Source organism: Dryobates pubescens, chromosome 3 (genome assembly GCF_014839835.1).
Source record: "Dryobates pubescens isolate bDryPub1 chromosome 3, bDryPub1.pri, whole genome shotgun sequence".
In the NCBI taxonomy this organism is placed as follows: Eukaryota; Metazoa; Chordata; class Aves; order Piciformes; family Picidae; genus Dryobates; species Dryobates pubescens.
This window is the reverse complement of record NC_071614.1, coordinates 40,969,867-40,989,570: the sequence shown is the minus strand read 5'-3', so window position 1 is coordinate 40,989,570 and position 19,704 is coordinate 40,969,867. Positions and strand designations below refer to the sequence as shown.

The window sequence follows — 19,704 nt, the reverse complement described above, 5'->3', positions numbered from 1 at the left end:
GCATCCTGTGACAACTCCTGTTAAAATGATTTCTGAAGTTTTCTTGCTGTGGATGAAAAAGCTTTTAAATTGTGAGGAAAGCTAATGAAATAACCATTGATTTGCAGATAGTTCACTTCTGTCTCTTAGAACCACCGGACAAAAGCCAAAACCAGATTGTAAAGGACAGATACAGTGTTTGAAGGCTAATAATAACTTTCTGAAGTTGCCTGTGTTTTTATTACAAATACTTACAAAGTCCCATTTTTTGGGTGTGTTCTCAGATTCCCTCATAAGTTGCCTTGCACTGCTGGTTGTTGATTGAGCAGGGTATTACTTGCAGGAAATTAAAATTATTCTTCACTGAAATGCACTAAATAATTTGGTGATACATGAAAAATACAACCAAGAGTTCAGCAGAGCAATTTTAATTTCTATGATTAGGTCTCTGTAGAAGGCAATTAGCTACTGCATGTTCACAGAAGACGTCTAATTGCATCAACATTATCTTAAGCTCTTCAGGAAAAAAAATCAGCAAGTGTTTGTTTTACGTTGTCATTGAAACATGGTAATATGCTCTCCCTAATATTTTCTTTCATGTTTCAGCTCTGTAGAAAGTGTTCTGAAAACACTGGTGAAGAGCTGCAGACCGTAAGTGTTTGTTTTGGCTTTACTTGTTGGATGTTTCTAGCCTTTTTAATTTAAAGCATGTATCTTTAATGGGGTAAGGGGTAAGAAAAGTGTTCTTAAAAACAAACAAAACAAAACAACCCCACAGCACAAAATACCCACGATTCCCCACCCTACCAGTCATTCCTTGGCTGAAAAATCTATTAATAGGTAAGCCAGGGTATTGCTAGATAAGGCCACCATTGCTTTTACTCCTTTGTGTGGTTACATTCACTGAGAGTATGTGCCTGAACCAGTCTTGTTCTCTCTGCTGAACAACCATCTCTGTTCATAGTTTTAAGATACTGCAAAGATGTGGAGACTCGTTCTCTTTTATTTACTCTTTGTATGGCCATTTGTGTGTATTAGGAATAGTCATTTGAGTTTTGACCAGCCTTTACAGTGAAATGGTTTTACATAGTTCAGAATCTTTTCTGGTTCAACAAGAATCGCCTTACATTTGTGGTCTTAAAATGATGCACCATGATACCCTTGACCTTAACTCTCTGTGTTTTGTGGAAGTTAAGTGGAGTTGAGGGCTGCCTGTCTGTTGCCTCTGTGAACACAGTCTTAGCGTAAAACTAATATTTATGACAAATTAGTTGACAGTTTTAAACATGTTTAAAGAAAACCTAAGCCTTAAAGCCAAGCCTTTGTATATTCAGTAATCTCCATGTTTTCAGGTATTTTCCAGAAGATGCCACTGTAGAGATGCTAAATGAATGGAGGCCTTTAATGTGTCCATTTGATGTGACAATGCAGAAGGCTATTACCTACTTTGAACTGTTTCTACCTACTACCCTTCCTCCTGAGCTTCACCAAAAAGGGTTCAAGTAAGTATAAGTCTGTGTTGCAAATGCAAGCAGTTACCTTTTACAGGATGACTTGTGGTCACCAACAAAATGAATGGTGGATTTTAACAGTGGCTTTGGAAGGAATTCCAGATAGAAATTGTCAGCATTCTTTTGTCACAGTAACCTTGGGGAATTGGGTGTAAAAGCACAGTATACAGCAGCAAAGCAAACAAAATGGAATTAAAGGTACTTCAATTCTAAAGGAATAGTCTCGCAAGTAAAAATCATTAGCAATAGCACAGCTTTGAGTCCTGCCTTCTATTTAATTTGGTGGCTTCTGAACCTTCAAGTAGGTTAAATTACAGCTGTTACTACAAATGGAGGATTGTGAGATGGAGGCCTTCAATTCACTCTCAAGATGTGGAATTGTGAGACAATTGGAAGGCTACTATAGGAAATGAGTTTGAGAATTTGAGGAGGAACATTTGCGTGACAGAACGGTTTCTGGCTCATATTTAAGGTAGAACTTTGTTGAACTTTGAAAAATACCCCTTTGTTTAGTACATGTAAAGATCACTCAGGTTGTTGAGGTTAAAATTGTATTTGTGCTATAGGGTTATTGAAAACTTGAAGGAAGGGAGTGAATCTACCTTATAAAGGTGATTCAAGTGAGGAACTTGTGTGGAGGGCTTGCATCCTTGGCTTCAGGTGAATTCGGAATCAGTGCTCGTGACATTTGTACCTTAGTCAACAGGGACAAATTTTAGATTTAAAGGTAGAGGGAAATGAAATGTGACTTGTTTTCTTTTGGTTTGCCTGTGTGGGATGGAAACATATAATGAAATGGTAAAGTTGAAGTGGATAAGGAAACTCGTGGTGAAACACTTGTGTGAAAGGGAGAGAGCTGAAAAGTATAAGAGGAGAAGAGGTAAAAGAAGCAAGGACTGAAATTCAGGATCTTAGGAGGGTGTAGGGAACATGCTGTGGGAAGCAAAGCAATAAAGGCGCTATGTTGATCGCTGTTCTTGTTGAAGGAGCTGAGGGGCCAGTGAGTTTGTGTGACCACCTGGTAAAGTAAGAGTTGAATATCCAATGAGAGATAAATATGGCGTGAAGGAGCTGCTTTCACAACATTAAATCTGTTCTGATTCTCTTCTCTTGCAGGCTTTGGTTTGATGAATTTATAGGCCTTTGGGTGTCAGTTCAAAATCTTCCCCAATGGGAAGGGGTAAGTATTTACTTTTCACTTACACTAAGAGAAATCTATTTAAATGTCCCTACCCTGCCCTTTCAAGGCATTGAAGTTGAACAGTGATATAATTTTCCCTCTCTCCCCCCTCTGCTTCAACTAGTACAAGAGACAGTTTTAATGCAAGCAGTTACTGGCTTCCCATGTGCTGGGTGATCATTGTCTGAGCTAGCCATTTATCAGCTTTTCTTTCCAACCTTGAGAATGCTGGCATTTCCCAGACTGCCTGCCTGTGCTTACAATGATGCAAAGTGCCATTGTGTTTACTATAAACTGTAATTCCCTGCAGTCCATATTTTGTATCTTAGCACTTCTTTCTTGATCGCTTATTTTGAGTAGCAATATTTTGTCCTGACTACAATGAGATGTTCTCATCTTTATTTTAGATACAGTAAAGAACTTGTACTTCCCTTGGCCAAAAATACCACTGGGCTATATATTTTGAAGAAAACAGTCTTAACAACACCCCTAGCAGCATAAGTGCTGTAGTTGTCAGCTGACCTATGCCTTGGCTTTACTGCAGTGAAACTTGACATGTGACCAGATTTTTTTCCATACTCAGTATGAACATAAGCTCCTTGACCATCTGGTTCCTTTTTACTAATCTCTTGAATATACACAAGGAGGACATGCCACTGTCTTTGGAGAAAGCTGATTTCCATACTACCATTGAATGCTACCTGTGTAGCACATCCTATCTCTGGGAATTTCTTTGTAAAAAGGCTTATGTAGGTCTCTCTGGTTTGAGTTACCTTTCATCACAAATAGAGACGGTAGTCTTTGTTCCAGCAGTTGGCAGTTGTTCAGGTTGGAACAGAGATGATTGTCAAAGTTTTATTTGAGATTGTCTGTAGGCAATTTTGCATTTTTCTGATGGCTATCCAAACAAACACAGTTCTCTGCTCTGACAGGAAGATGACAGCCTGCATTCTGATACCAGGATTTGGTTTGCTTCTGTCAGTCTAACAAATAGTCATCAACACACTTTGACAAACTGTCTCTGACATCTTTGCACTCTTCCGTTGTATTCTGACAGTTTGCTCAGAAGGCTTAAGCAACTTTAATTTTTCCCCCAATGCCCAGTTCTTGTTCATTTCATCTAACTTGGATGCAGATAACTAGACATATGGATTCTGACTCTGCAGTCAAATTTATGCCTCTGTATGCTGCAAGCTTTCAGCTTGCTTTGGCAGGAGTTAAATTTGCTGTTTGAAGGAGAGGTATAAAATCAGTTGCCTTTGTGCGTGATAAGGGTTTGTTCAGCAGATCAAATCAAACCAGGTAGATCATCTAGGAAAATGTAACATTTCTCTTCAGGTTGTGTCAGATGTGACTGCCCTGAAGTGAATTTGTGCATTCACAGGATGGCCAAGGGATCAGGCCCAGCCAGCATAGGTTTAGGAAGGGCAGATCCTGCCTCACCAACCTGATCTCCTCCTATGATCAGGTGACCTGCCTGGTGGATATGGGGAAGGCTGTGGATGTAGACAACCCGAACTTCATCAAGGCCTTTGATACTGTCCCCCACAGCAAACTCCTGACCAAGCTGTCAGCTTGTGGCTTGGACAACAGCACTCTGCGCTGGCTTAGGAACTGGCTGGAAGGCTGAGCCCAGAGAGTGGTGGTGAATGGTGCCACATCCATCTGGCAGCCAGTCACTAGTGGTGTACCCCAGGGATCAGTATTGGGCCCCCTCCTGTTCAGTATCTTTATTGATGATCTGGATGAGGGGATTGAGTCCATCTTCAATAAATTTGCAGATGACACCAAGCTGGGGGAAGGTGTTGATCTGCTAGAGAGTAGGGGAGCTGTGCAGATGTACCTTAACAGGCTGGACAGATGAGCAGAGTCCAAGGGCATGAGATTTAACACATCTAAGTGCCAGGTTCTACACATTGGCCACAACAACCCCATGCAGTGCTACAGGCTGGGGTCAGAGTGGTTGGAGAGCAGCCAGGCAGAGAGGGACCTGGGGATACGGGTTGAGAGTAGGCTGAACATGAGCCAGCAGTGTGCCCAGGTGGCCAAGAAGGCCAATGGCATCCTGGCTTGCGTCAGGAATAGTGTGGCCAGCAGGAGCAGAAAGGTCATTCTGCCCCTGTACTCAGCACTGGTTAGGCTACACCTTGAGTCCTGTGTCCAGTTGTGGGCCCCTCAGTTTAGGAAAGATGTTGAGTTGCTGGAATGTGTCCAGAGAAGGGCAACAAAGCTGGTGAGGGGTTTGGAGCACAAAGCCCTATGAGGAGAGGCTGAGAGAGCTGGGATTGTTTAGCCTGGAGAAGAGGAGACTCAGGGGAGACCTTCTTGCTGTCTACAACTACCTGAAGGGAGGTTGTAGCCAGCTGGGGGTTGGTCTCTTTTTCCAGGCAACCAGCACCAGAACATGAGGACACAGTCTCAAGGTGCACCAGAGGAGGTTTAGGCTGGATGTTGGGATGAAGTTTTTCACAGGAGTACACTAGCCATTGGAATGGGCTGCCCAGGGAGGTGGTGGAGTCGCCATCACTGGAAGTGTTCAGGAAGAGACTGGATGGGATGCTTGGTGCCATGGTTTAGTTGATTAGATAGTGTTGGGTGATAGGTTGGATGTGATGATCTCAAAGTTCTTTTCCAACCTGGTTAATTCTATTCTATTCTCCAAAGCTATCAAGTCCTTCAGACTGAGATGTGAACTGCTGTGCTGTGATGGCTCTGAATTAAGCAGGATTATTTTTAAGGTCTGCTTTTTTGACTTCACCATAATGTCAAGACACTGATAGAAGCATCAAGGCTCTTGGACCCCTGATGTTTTCCTATTTGGACAAGCTCATAAGAAGAGTGTTGGCAGATTGTGCCAAACATATAATAGGATATAGGGCTTAGCCTCCTTTTTTTTTTTTTTGGTTCAGCCCTGTCTTTCCTGAGGGCATCTTCCATTCTGTTTTGGACTCATGAGGCTGACTTCTGGCAGTGGAGTATCTAATTCTTCATAGTTGGTCACATAGTGCCATCCCATCTAACAGTTAGTGCTTTGACCTTTACATGGCACAGATGTGGATAAAGCAAAGCTGCTAATTGTGACAGTCACAGGCAACAGCCCTTTAAGTAGGATGAATCTGGATAGAGCTGTCACCTGAAGTTTGTTCTAAACCTTTGCTGCAGAGATGAATAGTCTGCTACACCCAGCTGTTGAAATGTTGGTAGTGTTTGAAGGACTCAGAAGCTTTGCACAGGTGTCGTCTTGTAAGCTAGTAGTAGTGTTCTGCTGTGTGGAAGCTGTTACAAGAGGTAAAAAAAATTCTAAGCTGCTCAAAAGGGGAAAAGATCTTTCTTGGGTATAGCTAAGGCCTTTGACATCATATAGTTTGAGTCTAAGTTTTTTGTTCATCTGCTGTTCTTCAGAGCTGTTCTAACAGTAAATGTTTCAGAATTACAATGTACTCTGTCTTTCATGTTCATTCACAAGCATGGAAAAGAAAATGTGAGTATACCTTCTAAAAGTGTTTTTAGTACTTACAAAACTCTAAAAAGAGGAGTGTATATTCAGAGAGGGGTGTATATTCTGAGGGCCTGCCTTTTCCAGATCTTGGATCACAATGACCTGCTCTAAGTACTCAGACAAGTAAGGAATTGTACTCCTGAAGGTAGGAATTATAGTATGGATAGTTTCTGAAAGAGTGAAATCTCCTTTTACAAGTGCTTTAAGTGCCACAGTAGCTTTTATCTTTTTTCTGTAGATGAAGGGTTTTGTGCATCTTCTATAATAAATACATTCCAGTGAATATTTCCTTCTTTTGTGGTTGTTTGCAGCATCTAGTAAATCTTCTTGCTCGCTTGGCCACTGACAACATCGGGTACATAGACTGGGATCCATATGTCCCAAAGGTAATACTTCCCATTTTATTAAATACTTTGAGATAAGACTTCAGTGTCACTACACTAAGAATAATTCATATACCCAGTATGGGCCTTATACTTCAATGGCTCAGTTTTTTTAGACAGGTGAATTAATTTGAAGATTTAAGTTTAACTTGGAAAGTTTGAGCTATCCTTTTGTAACAGACAGCCCTGGCAGATGTTGCTGTTACCACCTGACTCTAAACCAAAGCAACAACATACTGTGCTGTCTCATTCTGTAACTTAATCCCATGTTCCTGTGGAAATGGGCTTTACTGACTTTCCTTTGATAAAGAGTGTGTGTGTGACCTTTTGAATCTTTCAGCTTATGGTTTTAAAGATGTTCATAGCAGTCATAGTGCTTAAAAAAACTTGAAACCACAGATCACTTTTTCATTAGAAAATTAATTTGTGCCACGTTTATGGCATTAATTTATGCCACTGTTTTTCTTTTGTTGTTTGTTTGTTTTGGTTTTGTTTTTCCAGATTTTTACCAGAATTTTGAGGAGTTTAAATCTTCCAGTGGGAAGCAATCAGGTTGTAGTTCCAAGGTTCTTAACAACCGCTTATGAAGTAGGACATGTGGTAATGTGGATCACAGCCATGATGGTTAGTAACTTAATTCATCAAGTGAAACAAACTAATACAAAGCTTTAAGTATGTATTTAAAAGAAAAATCTGTTTATTTTACTGTATAAATGGGGGGTTTATACTGTATTTTGCCCAAGCTTTGTTTGAGGTTGCATTGTTTCACTGTCCATATGGAATGTTGACAGAAAAGCTTATTTCATAGCTCCTGTCTCTGGTATTCTAGAAATGAACAGCTACAAGTGCTACTTTGTATACAAACTTTGGACCTCCTGAACAATTAGTAAGACTCTTTAGGGTGAATTTCATTAGATCAGGCAGAGAGGACTTAGTGCTGAGCTGAGAGTGGAGAAGGGAGGAGATTTGCAGATGTGATTTGAGGTATTGCTGTGGTAACAGTGTTCCTTTGTACCTTGTACTACTGCTACCTGTTCATTGTAACACATTCCATGTAATAATTCTGTGTTTTATTGTGTGTTTCACAGGGTGGACCAAGTAAACTAGTGCAGAAGCACTTGTCTGGGTTGTTCAATAGCATCGCCTCTTTTTACCATCCTTCAAATAACGGGCGCTGGCTGGTGAGTGTTTTGCACATCAAGAGAACTTGCAATTTCAGCAAACCTGTCAAATCAGACTTGTCAATAGGTGCACTGTGTGCTCCAACAGCCAAGTTGTTGTATAATATTTTGACACTAATTTTCAGGATGTGTGTTTTTACTGTCATTCAAATCATGCTTCTGTTCTGATGTCAGGACCGTTTCCAAACATTTAACCCAAGTGCTGTTTAGAAGTGCAAAACTAGACATCTAATTCATACGTACCTAGGATAGGCAGCACTTTAAAGGAGGATGATACACAGTATTACCTGTGTGACATAGGTTTTGTATCACTGACTTGATGTCTCTAGGTTAGCAATACCTAATTTTGATTAACCAAAGGAAAAAAAAAACCAAACATTTTAAACATATATCTAGTTTGATGAAGTATAACTTTTTAATGATGTAGCTGATGGAGTCTTTTGCTAGAGAAGGTGAGACTCTGTTTGTGATAGCTGGTAGAAACTAGAGATTAAAATGGCAAGGCTGGTAAAAGTGGTGCCAAAGGAGCTGACTTAGTCTAGTGTAGGATGTTTGCTCACATGTGGTTGCAGAGGGTGCTTTCAAAGGTGTCCTGGTTACTGGTAAATAATCTTGATTCATGACTATATCCTTTGTATTTATTTTTTGCCTGATTTTTCAAAATCACAAGGTGTGGGGCTGGTAGGTAAATTGTTAATATTTTGGGGACTGAAGGTTAATAACAAATTGTGAACATTGTATGTTAGAGCTCTTCTGAGTTTTATTGCATTTGTGTAATTTCAATATACTGGCTTATTAACTGTCTGTTGTACATTTAGTGGCTCAGATTCTTCCACTGCCAAGTAATTGAATAGTGTTTCTTGTCTATTCAACAGGCCAAACTGATGAAACTACTTCAAAGGTTGCCCAGCAGTGTTGTCAGAAGGCTGCATCGTGAGCGCTATAAGAAGACAACTTGGTTAACTCCCGTGCCTGATAGTCATAAACTTACTGATCAGGATGTTACTGACTTTGTAGAATGCATTATTCAACCTGTTCTTCTGGCTATGTTTAGCAAAATTGGAAGCCTGGAGGCTGCTCAAGCCCTGCAGAACCTTGCACTAATGCGTCCTGAATTAGTAATTCCACCTGTGCTTGAGAAGTAAGTTCCACAGATACATTGCAGCTTCCCAGTTCCCTTCCCAACAAATATGCAAAGCAGTCATGTTAAATTACGAGCTAATTCCTTGCTGAGGGTGCATGCTTGCAGTGTGTGAAGCTGCTAATACACCCCATGAGCATCCACCTGAGCCAGGATAGGAACCAAGGGAGGACTTTGGGTTTTATTTTAAATTTGCTTAGTTTGTTTTAAACACCTGGTAAATGGAATAGTTTAGGGAGCTGTTTGTAGCTTGTGTGATCCAGGGTAGTGCTTAGATGGTGTGCTTTTCTGTTAGCAGTTTGTTACCAGCGAGTGGGTGGGTCAGTTGAAAAAACTACTTTGTACCCTGTGTTCAAGAGCCATCTTCTGCCTTCTCACTGCGTTTCAGTTGAGCCAAATAGGAATGGTGATGATGCATAATTTTTATATTTCTGTTTTGTGTCAATGTGTTACACTGTTTAAAATTATTGTCATTGCATCTGACTTACTAAGCAAATCATTATAGTATGTGCCCATGTAAAATATTTTGTACTATTACTAAAGCCTTGCTGCCTGAAATGCCAAAAGAGAGGTATAACTCCTTCCCGCCCCAATGGAAAGCTTTCTTCCTGGTCCCTGTCCATGTTCCCCTTCTATGCAGTCTTTTGTACTTTGTGTTGTAAAAACAGCAGAAAAATGAGGTTTCTCTGGAAGAGCCCTTCCTCAGTCCCATACCTCACTGACTCAGCTCTTTGTAAAAACTTGTTAAATCTGTTTCTACCTGAAACATTTCGAGCAGAATAGTTCTAAGGGCAGCAATGGATGCCTGTGTTGGATGTGCCTGCTTTTTGTGCTTTGAGAGCAGACTGAATGCTGGCTTACTAGTTGGAACTATCCCTGGTACGATTGCCTTGGCTGTAGCTCCAAGGTCATTTTGTTGAGCCCGTGTAGATCCTTTGGATGATGTAGGGCAGGGGTTACACTATGACTCTGGTTTGAACTGTAGACTGTTGGTAACAGGAAGCGTTAATCAGTTTGCTTAGAAGTACTTAGTGCAGAAAAAGGTTCAAAAATCACAGTAACAACAGTTTTTTTATGAAAAAGGTAAGGACTTTAATGTAACCTTCAGTAATGTATCCCTTAACTATTTAGAAGCAATTAAGACAAGTTTTCATGCTCGCTACAAGAACCTTACACTTAAGTACACAGCTTACGTGAGCTTACAGTTCAAACACTAAAATCATATGTTTGTATCTAGGAGCTTGTGCAGTTATTAATTCCTGTGCTGCACCTGCTGTCAAATAATTTAATCCTGAATTTGCTGTGAATAGGGCTTATTGAATGGAAGGAACATTTTCTAACAGAACTATGTTAAGTCTATCAGAAAAAGATTAGAAAAGAAAAAATTAGCCATTGATTAATTTCAGGGTTTGTTGCAGACATTTATTACCCTTTCTGTATAAATTAATGTGTGCAGTCCACTTTTGTTTTCTCTGAAGACTTTAGAAATATTGTTGTTCCTAATATGGCTGCTTTTAAACCTTTTAGAACATATCCTGCACTTGAGACCTTGACAGAACCTCACCAGCTCACAGCTACTTTAAGCTGTGTAATTGGAGTAGCTCGGAGTCTGGTGTCTGGGGGGAAGTGGTTTCCTGAAGGTCCAACACACATGCTACCTCTCCTGATGAGAGCATTGCCTGGGGTGGATCCGAATGACTTCAGCAAGTGTATGGTGAGCATGTAAATCTTTCCCCCCACCCCAGAATATAGGCAACTACTTTGCTCTGAAAGCTGCTTTTGTATTTGTACAAAAGAATAATTAAAGTTTCCAGAAGTTCTTAGCCTGATTTTTGTTCCTGCACAATTTTATTTGTAAAACGTTCTAGCTTCTAACTTACAGTAATGCTTTTGGCTTGTCAAACAACACCAAGTGAATCTGTAGCACCAGATTGTCGTAAGCATTGTTGTGACTATGTGGGCAGCTCCGAAAAACAAGATACAATAGATGTTCTAAAGCTGCTAACAAATATTCCTAATCTTGTAAGATCTTTATGAAGAGCTTTATCACTCATTTTTCATTAAATTGGGTCCTAAAATAGCACATCAGGAATTAATATTAATTGGCTATTCAGACAGTGCAAACATCATAAGGTTTTTGTAATTCCAAAGATGAAAAAGTTTAAGTGTTAATTTACTCAAAAAAATTGAAGGGTTTTTATGCACAGTTCTGACACGTTTTATATATGAAATCAGTAATAGAATGTGTAGAATGCAGTTCTGTTTATTAAAGAGCTGTTTGCAACTCTTCAACAGATTACATTCCAGTTCATTGCAACATTTTCTACTTTGGTGCCTTTAGTAGATTGTTCATCTGTATTGCAAGAAAGAGATGATCTTTCAGAGGTAAGAGTGCTCTGCAGTTACAAAACCAAAACTGTAACCTGATTTTCAGTTTAATTTGTAGTAATTTGCATTAACAAAAATGCAAACAAAAATGAAGATGTGGATCATGTTTGCTTTTGGTCAGCATGCAATTTGGCTGTGTATTGCTGCTTAGTCATAGGATGTTGTGGAGACCATGTTAAATTCAAACAGTTTAATATTTTTATGTCAAAATTGTAGTGTAATTTCACCTTCAGCTTGCCCTGCTTAGAGTAGGAGGTTAGGCAACATGGTATCCAGAGGTCCCTTGTCATCTGAATTTTCTGAGTCTAATAAAATAGCAGGTTTGTAACTGTTTAATTTTTAAAGCTTCCTGTCACCATGAAGCCTTAAGGTGGTAATTAAATACAAAAAATTCCAGAGGACTGCAGTGTTGCTATAAGATATATATACATCATTTCATTTCTAGTTGTAAATTAGTCCAGCTTAGGGCAAGGTAGAAGGGAACTAATTTTGATTCTTTCAGACTCTCTGGAAGAAATTTGGTCTCTTCTTTTGGAAAACTTCATCTATATTAAAACAACCACAAAAGTAAAATAACCCAAACTCCAAAACTGTTTGTATTTATTTATTAATTTACACCCTTAAGTTTTCAGGGCTGTTTTCCTCCCATGGGAAACTACTTCAAAACATTCCTCTTTCAAGTCTTCTGTAGTCATGCTTGTCTTTTGTGATCACGATTCTGTTGCTTTATCTTCAGATGCTTGTTAATATCTTCATATTGAGAGACAGTAGCAGCATTGGACAGTGAGCCACCCTCTTCTGTGTTTTATCCTGTGCTGCCTCTTTATTATTAGACATGGTCACCTTGACTGTCTGCTGCTTTGGAGCGTTGTTCATATTTGTCTCTAATTTCATAGCTCCTTACACTCCGTTTCTCCAGCATTTTTCTAATACTTCGGCCTTGTCCACATAGCAAAAAAATGGAAGAGAGAATGGGAAATAGTTGTTCTGTTTCTTTGTTTATTGCTAGGCTTTTGATTCACCTTTTGATACAGCAATTGAAGCATAGATAGTGAAGCTGTATCTGGCATCTTACAAATGAAGCATCCACTGTGGTATCTGCAACAGTCATGTGAAATGTCTTATCCACTACTAGAAGAGGTCTTGTATATCAGAGAATAGCTTGTAGCTACAGACTGCACAGATTGTGAATGCTTAGCAGCTGGAAGAAGGTTGATTTCTTTGCCCCAGATCTGCAGCACTCAAAAATGAACAGAGGAGTTGTATGCTGAATGTTTAACTATGTCAGCAGGGCTGAGTCTGCCACCACAGTTAGGACCTGGTGAGCTCCTGCTGGCAAGTAGGATCAGTAGTAAGGCCAAAGTTTGTATCCATGGAGGCAGACCTGATTTCATCCTGAGAAATTATTTGGCTAGATATCAAGGTCAGGAAACTTGGCAGGACACTGTAAAGAAAATGTGAGAATTGCTTTTAGTGTACTGGGCAAACTTGGATGGGAAATTCACTCTAGTATCTATCACTTAAAAACGGTTTTTGTAGTTAATAAAGTAAATTGAGTTTAATGTTGTCTGAAGAAAAGACAACCTTTTGTGCTTCTTTTGCATCGGAAAACTGTAGGTGGAAAGAGAACTGTGCTCTGCAACTGCTGAATTTGAGGATTTTGTACTACAATTTATGGACAGGTAAGTAACCTAAGGGGAGGTGAAAGTTTGGTATGAAGAACTTCATAAATCTTTAAAGTTCCACTTACTAAAATTGTGCTTATTCTGTTTATGTAGATGCTTTGGACTTATAGAGAGCAGCACACTAGAACAAACCAGGGAGGAGACTGAAACTGAGAAAATGACTCATCTAGAGAGTCTAGTGGAACTGGGTCTCTCTTCCACTTTCAGTACAATCCTTACACAGTGCTCAAAGGATATCTTTAAGGTACATAGAACATAGGCTTTCCACCTGACTTCAAGAGACTTAATTTTCTGTTGTGAATGATGCATTCAGATTCTTCTTTCCATCATGCTCCTGTTGTGAACTGTAATCCTTAACTGAGGAAAAGGCTCAGGGTAGTGGGGGAGTTCAGGATCTCATGTCAGCTTGCTTTGCAATTTTGAGGTACACATATAAAGAGCGCTTAGGTTCTTGGTGCACCATTAGGAGAAATCATTCTGGCAGCTGATTTTTATCTATTTACTGCTTTAGGCTCTGATTGGTTTTTGATGTATTGTAATGGTAATGCTAGCCTACCCAGCTTCAAGCTTTTATTTTCTCTCCCTCTCCCAGTTTTTCAGCTGGGAAAAAAAAACTGTTCAGGCTTCAGCTATGTGGCTGGTGAGATCAGAAAAATTACCTGGCTTGAAATAACTGGGGAGGGGTAGGTGTGGAGAATCTGTGTTTTTACATGGGTAGATTCTGTCCTTGCAGGTTGAGTTAAAACATTTTAAGCTTTTCACATTACATTATGTGCATATTTGGAAATGCTGGGGTTTGTACATATTGAACCATTACACTGGACAGTTTGGCATGATTTTTGTCTGGAATCCTTTGGTTAATGTAATGTTTTCCTCTGTATTTTTAAAACAGAAAACACTGACCATGATTCATGTTAAAAATAAAAATCAGAACAGAGATGCTGCCTGCTGTGTAAGATCAAACATGATGCCTAGTTTTCATTTTTTTAAAGAGTAACTTCCATCTATCTTTTTTTCCTCATTTTCAGGTTGCCTTGGAGAAGGTTTTTAACTTTGCTATTTCAAATATATTTGAGACGAGAGTTGCTGGTCGAATGGTTGCTGATATGTGCCGAGCTGCAGTAAAAGTGAGAGAAAACCCCCCAGTCCTACTGCTGTTTTATGTAGTATCTTTATGTTTTCTTGTAAATACGGATGGTTCTTAATATTATGTCTTCTAAAATTAGATACTTGGATATAGCAGTATTTGAAGAAGTTAATTCACAGAGTATTTTTCTTGTATTAATGTTCAATTTAGGCTTTATTGAGTGACTAAAATTATGAAGTCAGGCTGACTGTAGGTTGAATTGGAATTGAGATAATATATTTTTCCTTCCTTCTTACTAATGTTGGTAGAAGAGTTTTATCAATGCATGGACTGAGTTCCATAAGGCGTTTGTATTTACAATGAGCTATTTATGATGCTGTTTCTAGTGCCGTCCTGAGGAATCCTTGAAGCTGTTTGTACCACACTGCTGCAATGTTATAACTCACCTCACAGTCAGTAAGTGTTGTATGCTTCAATTTGGGTCGACTTTCATTGAACATCAAAATAATATTTAAAACTTCTCTGTGTTTTCTCCCCAACTTTGTTTCAGCAATGGAAAATTGATTGTCTGTTGTTTTGTCTAAAAAAATCTCAGCAAACAGCTGCTTATGCGTAATTTTAAGACAGAAAAGCCATCAAGCTGCAGGATCTTCCTTTTGTAAAAATGTGGTCATTTAAAATCTCTGCAGGCATTCTTGTTTTTCAAAGCATTCAAGATACTGAATTGGCTAAAGTAACTTCCATCTGGATGCGGGTGCATTACGAATTGGAAGATGGTAATAGAAGGGCTGAGAGTAAACATTTGGGAAGCAAACATCTGGTTTATGACTTGTTGGAAAAACTTGACTGCAGTATTGTTACAGCAGTGCTTATTACTTGTTCCTCTAGATGATGATGTATTACATGATGAAGAACTAGATAAGGAGCTACTTTGGAATCTTCAGCTTTTGTCAGAGGTATCACAAAGAATGTTCTTCGCATGCATGTGTATCAGTAAATCCTGTTTAATGCTCCTTAAAGAAGACAAAATAAGCTTCTCCCATTAAAGCAAAGTAAATGTTATATGAATGACATGATCTTAACTTTTCTTATGTGACTTCAAATGGGCCATAAGTGGTTGCTGTTTGAAGAATATAAACCCACAGTGTGTATGTGGAATAAACTAAAAGTGTTTATTGTAATTATTGAGGGATAGATAGAAGAGGGATCAGTGCAGGGGAAAATGTAAGTTATTTTTGGTAAAGCTAGATCTTTTAATCTAAAATACAATTATTGCTAGAAAATTTTGAAGAGCACCAAGAAGCAATGTATGTCACAGTTGTTACGTGCTACTTTTCCAGCAGCAGAAGTGAAAAGTGCAAGTTAAGTCCTTAATTTGAAATCAGTCTGATGTACAGAATGAATTCTGGTACAGGTTCAGTTGGGTGGTGTAATCCTTTAGAGCACAGTCAGTTATGTTTATATTTTAAATGTTTGTCTTTCTATTAGATCACTCGAGTGGATGGAAAGAAGTTGCTACCATACAGGGAGCAGCTTGGGAAGATACTACAGCGAACCCTACACTTAACCTGTAAGCAGGGTTACATTCTGTCTTGTAACCTACTGCACCATCTTCTTCGTTCTGCTACACTTATCTACCCCACAGAGTACTGCAGTGTGCCAGGTGGCTTTGACAAGCCTCTTTCTGAATACTTTCCTATCAAGGCAAGGATTTTCATTTATTTAGGATAAGAGGATTTTATTATTTTAAACACTTTTATAATGTATTATTTTGGGTTTGTTTTGAGATTTCTGAATATAGGTAGCAACAATGGAAAGTGTAATTGAAAGATACTTTGGGCTTTGGAATGTATAGCAAATGACAAGTTACTTAAAATAATATTGATAGCCAGCATTCCTTTTTTTTTTTTTTGGGCTATTGTTTTGAGTAGGTTAGTAGTGTGATATAGTATTTTATGATGTGTTTTACAATGATTGCATGATCACAGTAAGAGAATACAAACCAACAGTGCCTGCTTATTTTTATGTTGTCATACATGATGTATTTAATTGGGATTCAGCTGTCATGAAGTGCAGAGGTATAAACAGTTAAGTTTCAAGTTCACCTGGAGAAATTTGCTGTTCACTTTAACATGAATATCCAGTCATAGGAAGCATTGTTGCACTGTGACAAACTTAGTCTTTCATCTGTTTTGGTGGACAAGAGCTTCAGCCTTTCCTTGTACCTCTTCATATAAATGTGATTATCAAATAGAACAAATAATGATGAGTGTATGGCGAAATGAGTACCACAATGCAGAACAACTGCAGGAAAGGAGCTGTGGTATTTTACAGGTAGGCAGAATAGCAAAAAATGACTCTACACTAAGCTTGAGACAGAATGAAAGTGAAGTGGCAATATAAAATTAGTGGGATGGTCAAAAGTAGTATGTTGGTCTACTGTTAAGAATTTGAGGGCAGTTTATCAGTATTGCAGATGAACAGTGAATACCGAATTGTGTATTCCTGAAAAGTGTTCTCTAACTTTACAACTGCATGTAATCCAATGTTTGTTTACTGAAACCTAGTACAGTTTTATAAACTGATGACAGCACCCAGTTGGGCCAGATTGTTAAACAAAAAAAAATCTTAGTGCTGCAATACAGAAATGGACTTAGTATTTTAAATTCTTCCTCTGAAATTGAGAAACAGTCACAATTACTTGACCGTTCTGTACATCAATGGCTACTTCAGAAAGTGCCTATCATGTCATAGAGTCACAGAATGGCTTATTGGGTCTTCATTGCCATTAAAAGCTTATGTTTGCCACTTCCATACTTTCTACCCTGTCCCAGTATCAATCTGCAGTTTTGTCACTTTGTTAGGTAATACTGAGAAAGAACACTCACACTGAGTGAGTGTGTTGGTGTAGTTCTTCGTACTTCTGTCCAGTCAGGTCAGTTAGGCATTGTAAGAACACATGGTGAAGGTTTGAAATGCTAAATTAACATACGAAATTGAACAAACCTAGGAAGTGGAAAGGCCTGTAAATGGATATAGTTCTAAACATGGACTTCATATTTTAATATAAATTAGTAATAAATACTGACTTTTACATACTCAAGTGGTGTTAATGTTATAGCAAGTTAAGCAATTTGTAAGGCAAAACATAAAAAACTTGTGTGTTACAGGATGCCCCAGCTTCATATGGAAATATTAACTTAAAGTGAAGCTTGCTTTTTTTCTGTTTCAAATGAAAGCACTGAGTTCCTGATTGCAGTTGAAAACTGGCAAGAATTATTATTAAAAGGACTAGCTTATTCCTTTTCTAAATGAGTATCAATAGGCTGAGTTGTACTTAAGACTATTTCTAATTTTTTACTCGGACAAAGGAATAATGAAGTTTATATTTCAGTTAGATCAGTATAGTTCTCTTCCTTTTAGTCCTTTCAGGTTTGTGTGACTTTCCAGGTACATGTAGACAGTATAGTAAGTTTGGGGTTTCTCTTTTAATTTGTTATGTTCTTAATGTGCTTGGGTTTTTTTTTCCCCTGAAATTGTCAGAATAGCTGCTTTATAGCAGTAACTAGTTCATGGGTTATTTTAGTAATATGAAGTGCTATGTTTTTGCAGTTTCTTCATAGTTTGCTTAATAAGAAATTCCTGTCTTTACTACAGGACTGGGGTAAACCAGGTGACTTGTGGAATTTGGACATTCAGTGGCATGTTCCTTCTTCTGAGGAAATAAACTTTGCTTTTTGTTTGCTGGATACTTTCCTTCAGCCTGAACTCACCAAACTAGAGCAGTATGCAACTGGAAAACTAGAAATGTCCAGGTTAGTAGTAACATGTAATACTAAGAGGGGGCCTTTATGTACTCACATCTGTTTTAAGCCAGTATTGCCAGTCACACTGGCACTAGAAAAATTAAGGGGTGAAACACTGCAGTGAGGAAGTGATGCAGTCAGTGGTTTAACAAGTAAGGATGGAGGCAAGAATGCCACTGCCCAGTCATGTTAAATTCTGTTAGTGTGATACCATGGCTTTTTAAGGATAGTTTCCTAAGCACAAGATAATCATGACCTCAGTATGTGCTAAAGCATTTACCAAGTATCAAATAGCTAATGCTGTTCACAAGCATTAAATCTCAAACATTTTTCATTTCTCACGTTAAACCTTCATGTCCTTAAAGCTATATATGCTTCAATTCATAGCATCTGATATTATACTTCCTGCTGTTAAGTGCAGCCCTACATGAAACAGGGCATGGTGCTTCTTCCTGACCAAGTTCCCACTTTTTTTAATCTGGAAAAGTCAGTATACACATGACAAATCAAACCATAATCATGCCACCAAACCTTAATCAGAACGTACAGTTAGCCCAAAAGAAGGGAGGATATGCTTCCTATTGAAGTCCTGGATTTATTTGTATGGGTTTGGGGTTTGTGTGTGTGTGTGTGTTGGGTTTTCTTTGTTTTTGTTGTTGCTGCTGTTTGGTCGTTTTTTTTTTTTTTGACATTAGCATGTAAAATTCTCAATATATAACAGAATTGGACTGTGATTTCATCAAAGCTTTCCTGTGCTACCCAAAGGAAATAAATGATGATTATTTGGTTTGAATGCAGCTAAGTGCATGTATTACAAATTAAGTTGGAAGGCAAGATAAGCAAAGCTACAGGAGTAGATAGAGCTGTTTGTTCCTGAGGTGGTTACAGGTATGAATATGTGGGATCCTGGATGAGCCTGCTATTGTTTTGAATTGCATTATTCATGGAGTTCTCGTCCAATTTTTCATTCCCAGTATCCCACTAAGTAATATTTGGAAATAAACCATTTTTTATACACTTAGGAGTTTCACAGTAAAATTTGCTATTACAAAAGATATAATGAAATATTCTGACAGTCTTTATTAAACACATGCATTTAGAGATTTGACAAGTAACATATGAGTACCAAGAGATAATTGGGAACCTCTTAAGAGGGTAGAAAGGAGCTGCTTACCACAAAGGCAAGAACAAAGGACAAAAATTGTAACTATATACTCAAGCCTCCTACTTTAGATGAAAAAAGAGTTCACATCGTTGCATTGTATTTTATTTTCAGACAGTAAAATATTCACTCAAAAGTATTCCTTCGTCTTTCTTGTGGTGGGAAGGACTTTTCTTGGCCTCAGGGCAAGGAGTTATTTCATGGGTTATAGCTGAGATTTAGATAAAATTCTTCAAAACTATTTTGTTGGGGTGAAACTGCCTGTTTTGCAATTAGTTTACCTCATAATGAAGTTAACTTTATGTTTTCAGAATGTGAGGGTTTTTTTCTGAAAGTTTTTCAGAATATGAGGCTAGACATTGCAGTTTTGTTGGATCAGAAAAACCACAGCTTGGTTTCTGTGATGGTCCCTCTTGTGTCTAGAACTGATGTAGCTAAAGAAAAAAGCTTTGATAAAACTTCATAAAAAATGTTCTGTTTTGTATGTTTTCCAAGCATTTATCAGATAAGTAATTAAGGTGTTTTGTTTTGTTTTTTCTTTAAGAGATGACGTGCAGCAGTGTCTTGCTATAGTACATAACTGCTTGATTGGTTCTGGGAATGTTCTGCCTCCTCTAAAAGGAGAAAGGGTAGCTCATCTGTAAGTAAAATATTTTTCCATATCACAAATGTTCTTAGCAATTACATTACTTCATACTGGGT

At 38.4% G+C, this 19,704-nt stretch overlaps 1 protein-coding gene across 1 annotated transcript in view; it reads left to right on the top strand.

Annotated features, from left to right (window-relative positions):
* PSME4 (proteasome activator subunit 4) overlaps positions 1-19,704 on the top strand; it is a 63,177-nt gene that overhangs the window by 12,718 nt on the left and 30,755 nt on the right. The window contains exons 4-20 of the mRNA XM_054180030.1: positions 586-630; positions 1,332-1,481; positions 2,607-2,670; positions 6,481-6,555; positions 7,054-7,176; positions 7,641-7,733; positions 8,609-8,874; positions 10,402-10,588; positions 11,170-11,259; positions 12,880-12,944; positions 13,041-13,191; positions 13,976-14,074; positions 14,421-14,490; positions 14,923-14,990; positions 15,523-15,738; positions 17,692-17,849; positions 19,547-19,642. Coding sequence (XP_054036005.1) covers positions 586-630; positions 1,332-1,481; positions 2,607-2,670; positions 6,481-6,555; positions 7,054-7,176; positions 7,641-7,733; positions 8,609-8,874; positions 10,402-10,588; positions 11,170-11,259; positions 12,880-12,944; positions 13,041-13,191; positions 13,976-14,074; positions 14,421-14,490; positions 14,923-14,990; positions 15,523-15,738; positions 17,692-17,849; positions 19,547-19,642 — 2,016 coding nt within the window. The remainder of the gene's footprint in view (positions 1-585; positions 631-1,331; positions 1,482-2,606; positions 2,671-6,480; positions 6,556-7,053; positions 7,177-7,640; positions 7,734-8,608; positions 8,875-10,401; positions 10,589-11,169; positions 11,260-12,879; positions 12,945-13,040; positions 13,192-13,975; positions 14,075-14,420; positions 14,491-14,922; positions 14,991-15,522; positions 15,739-17,691; positions 17,850-19,546; positions 19,643-19,704) is intronic.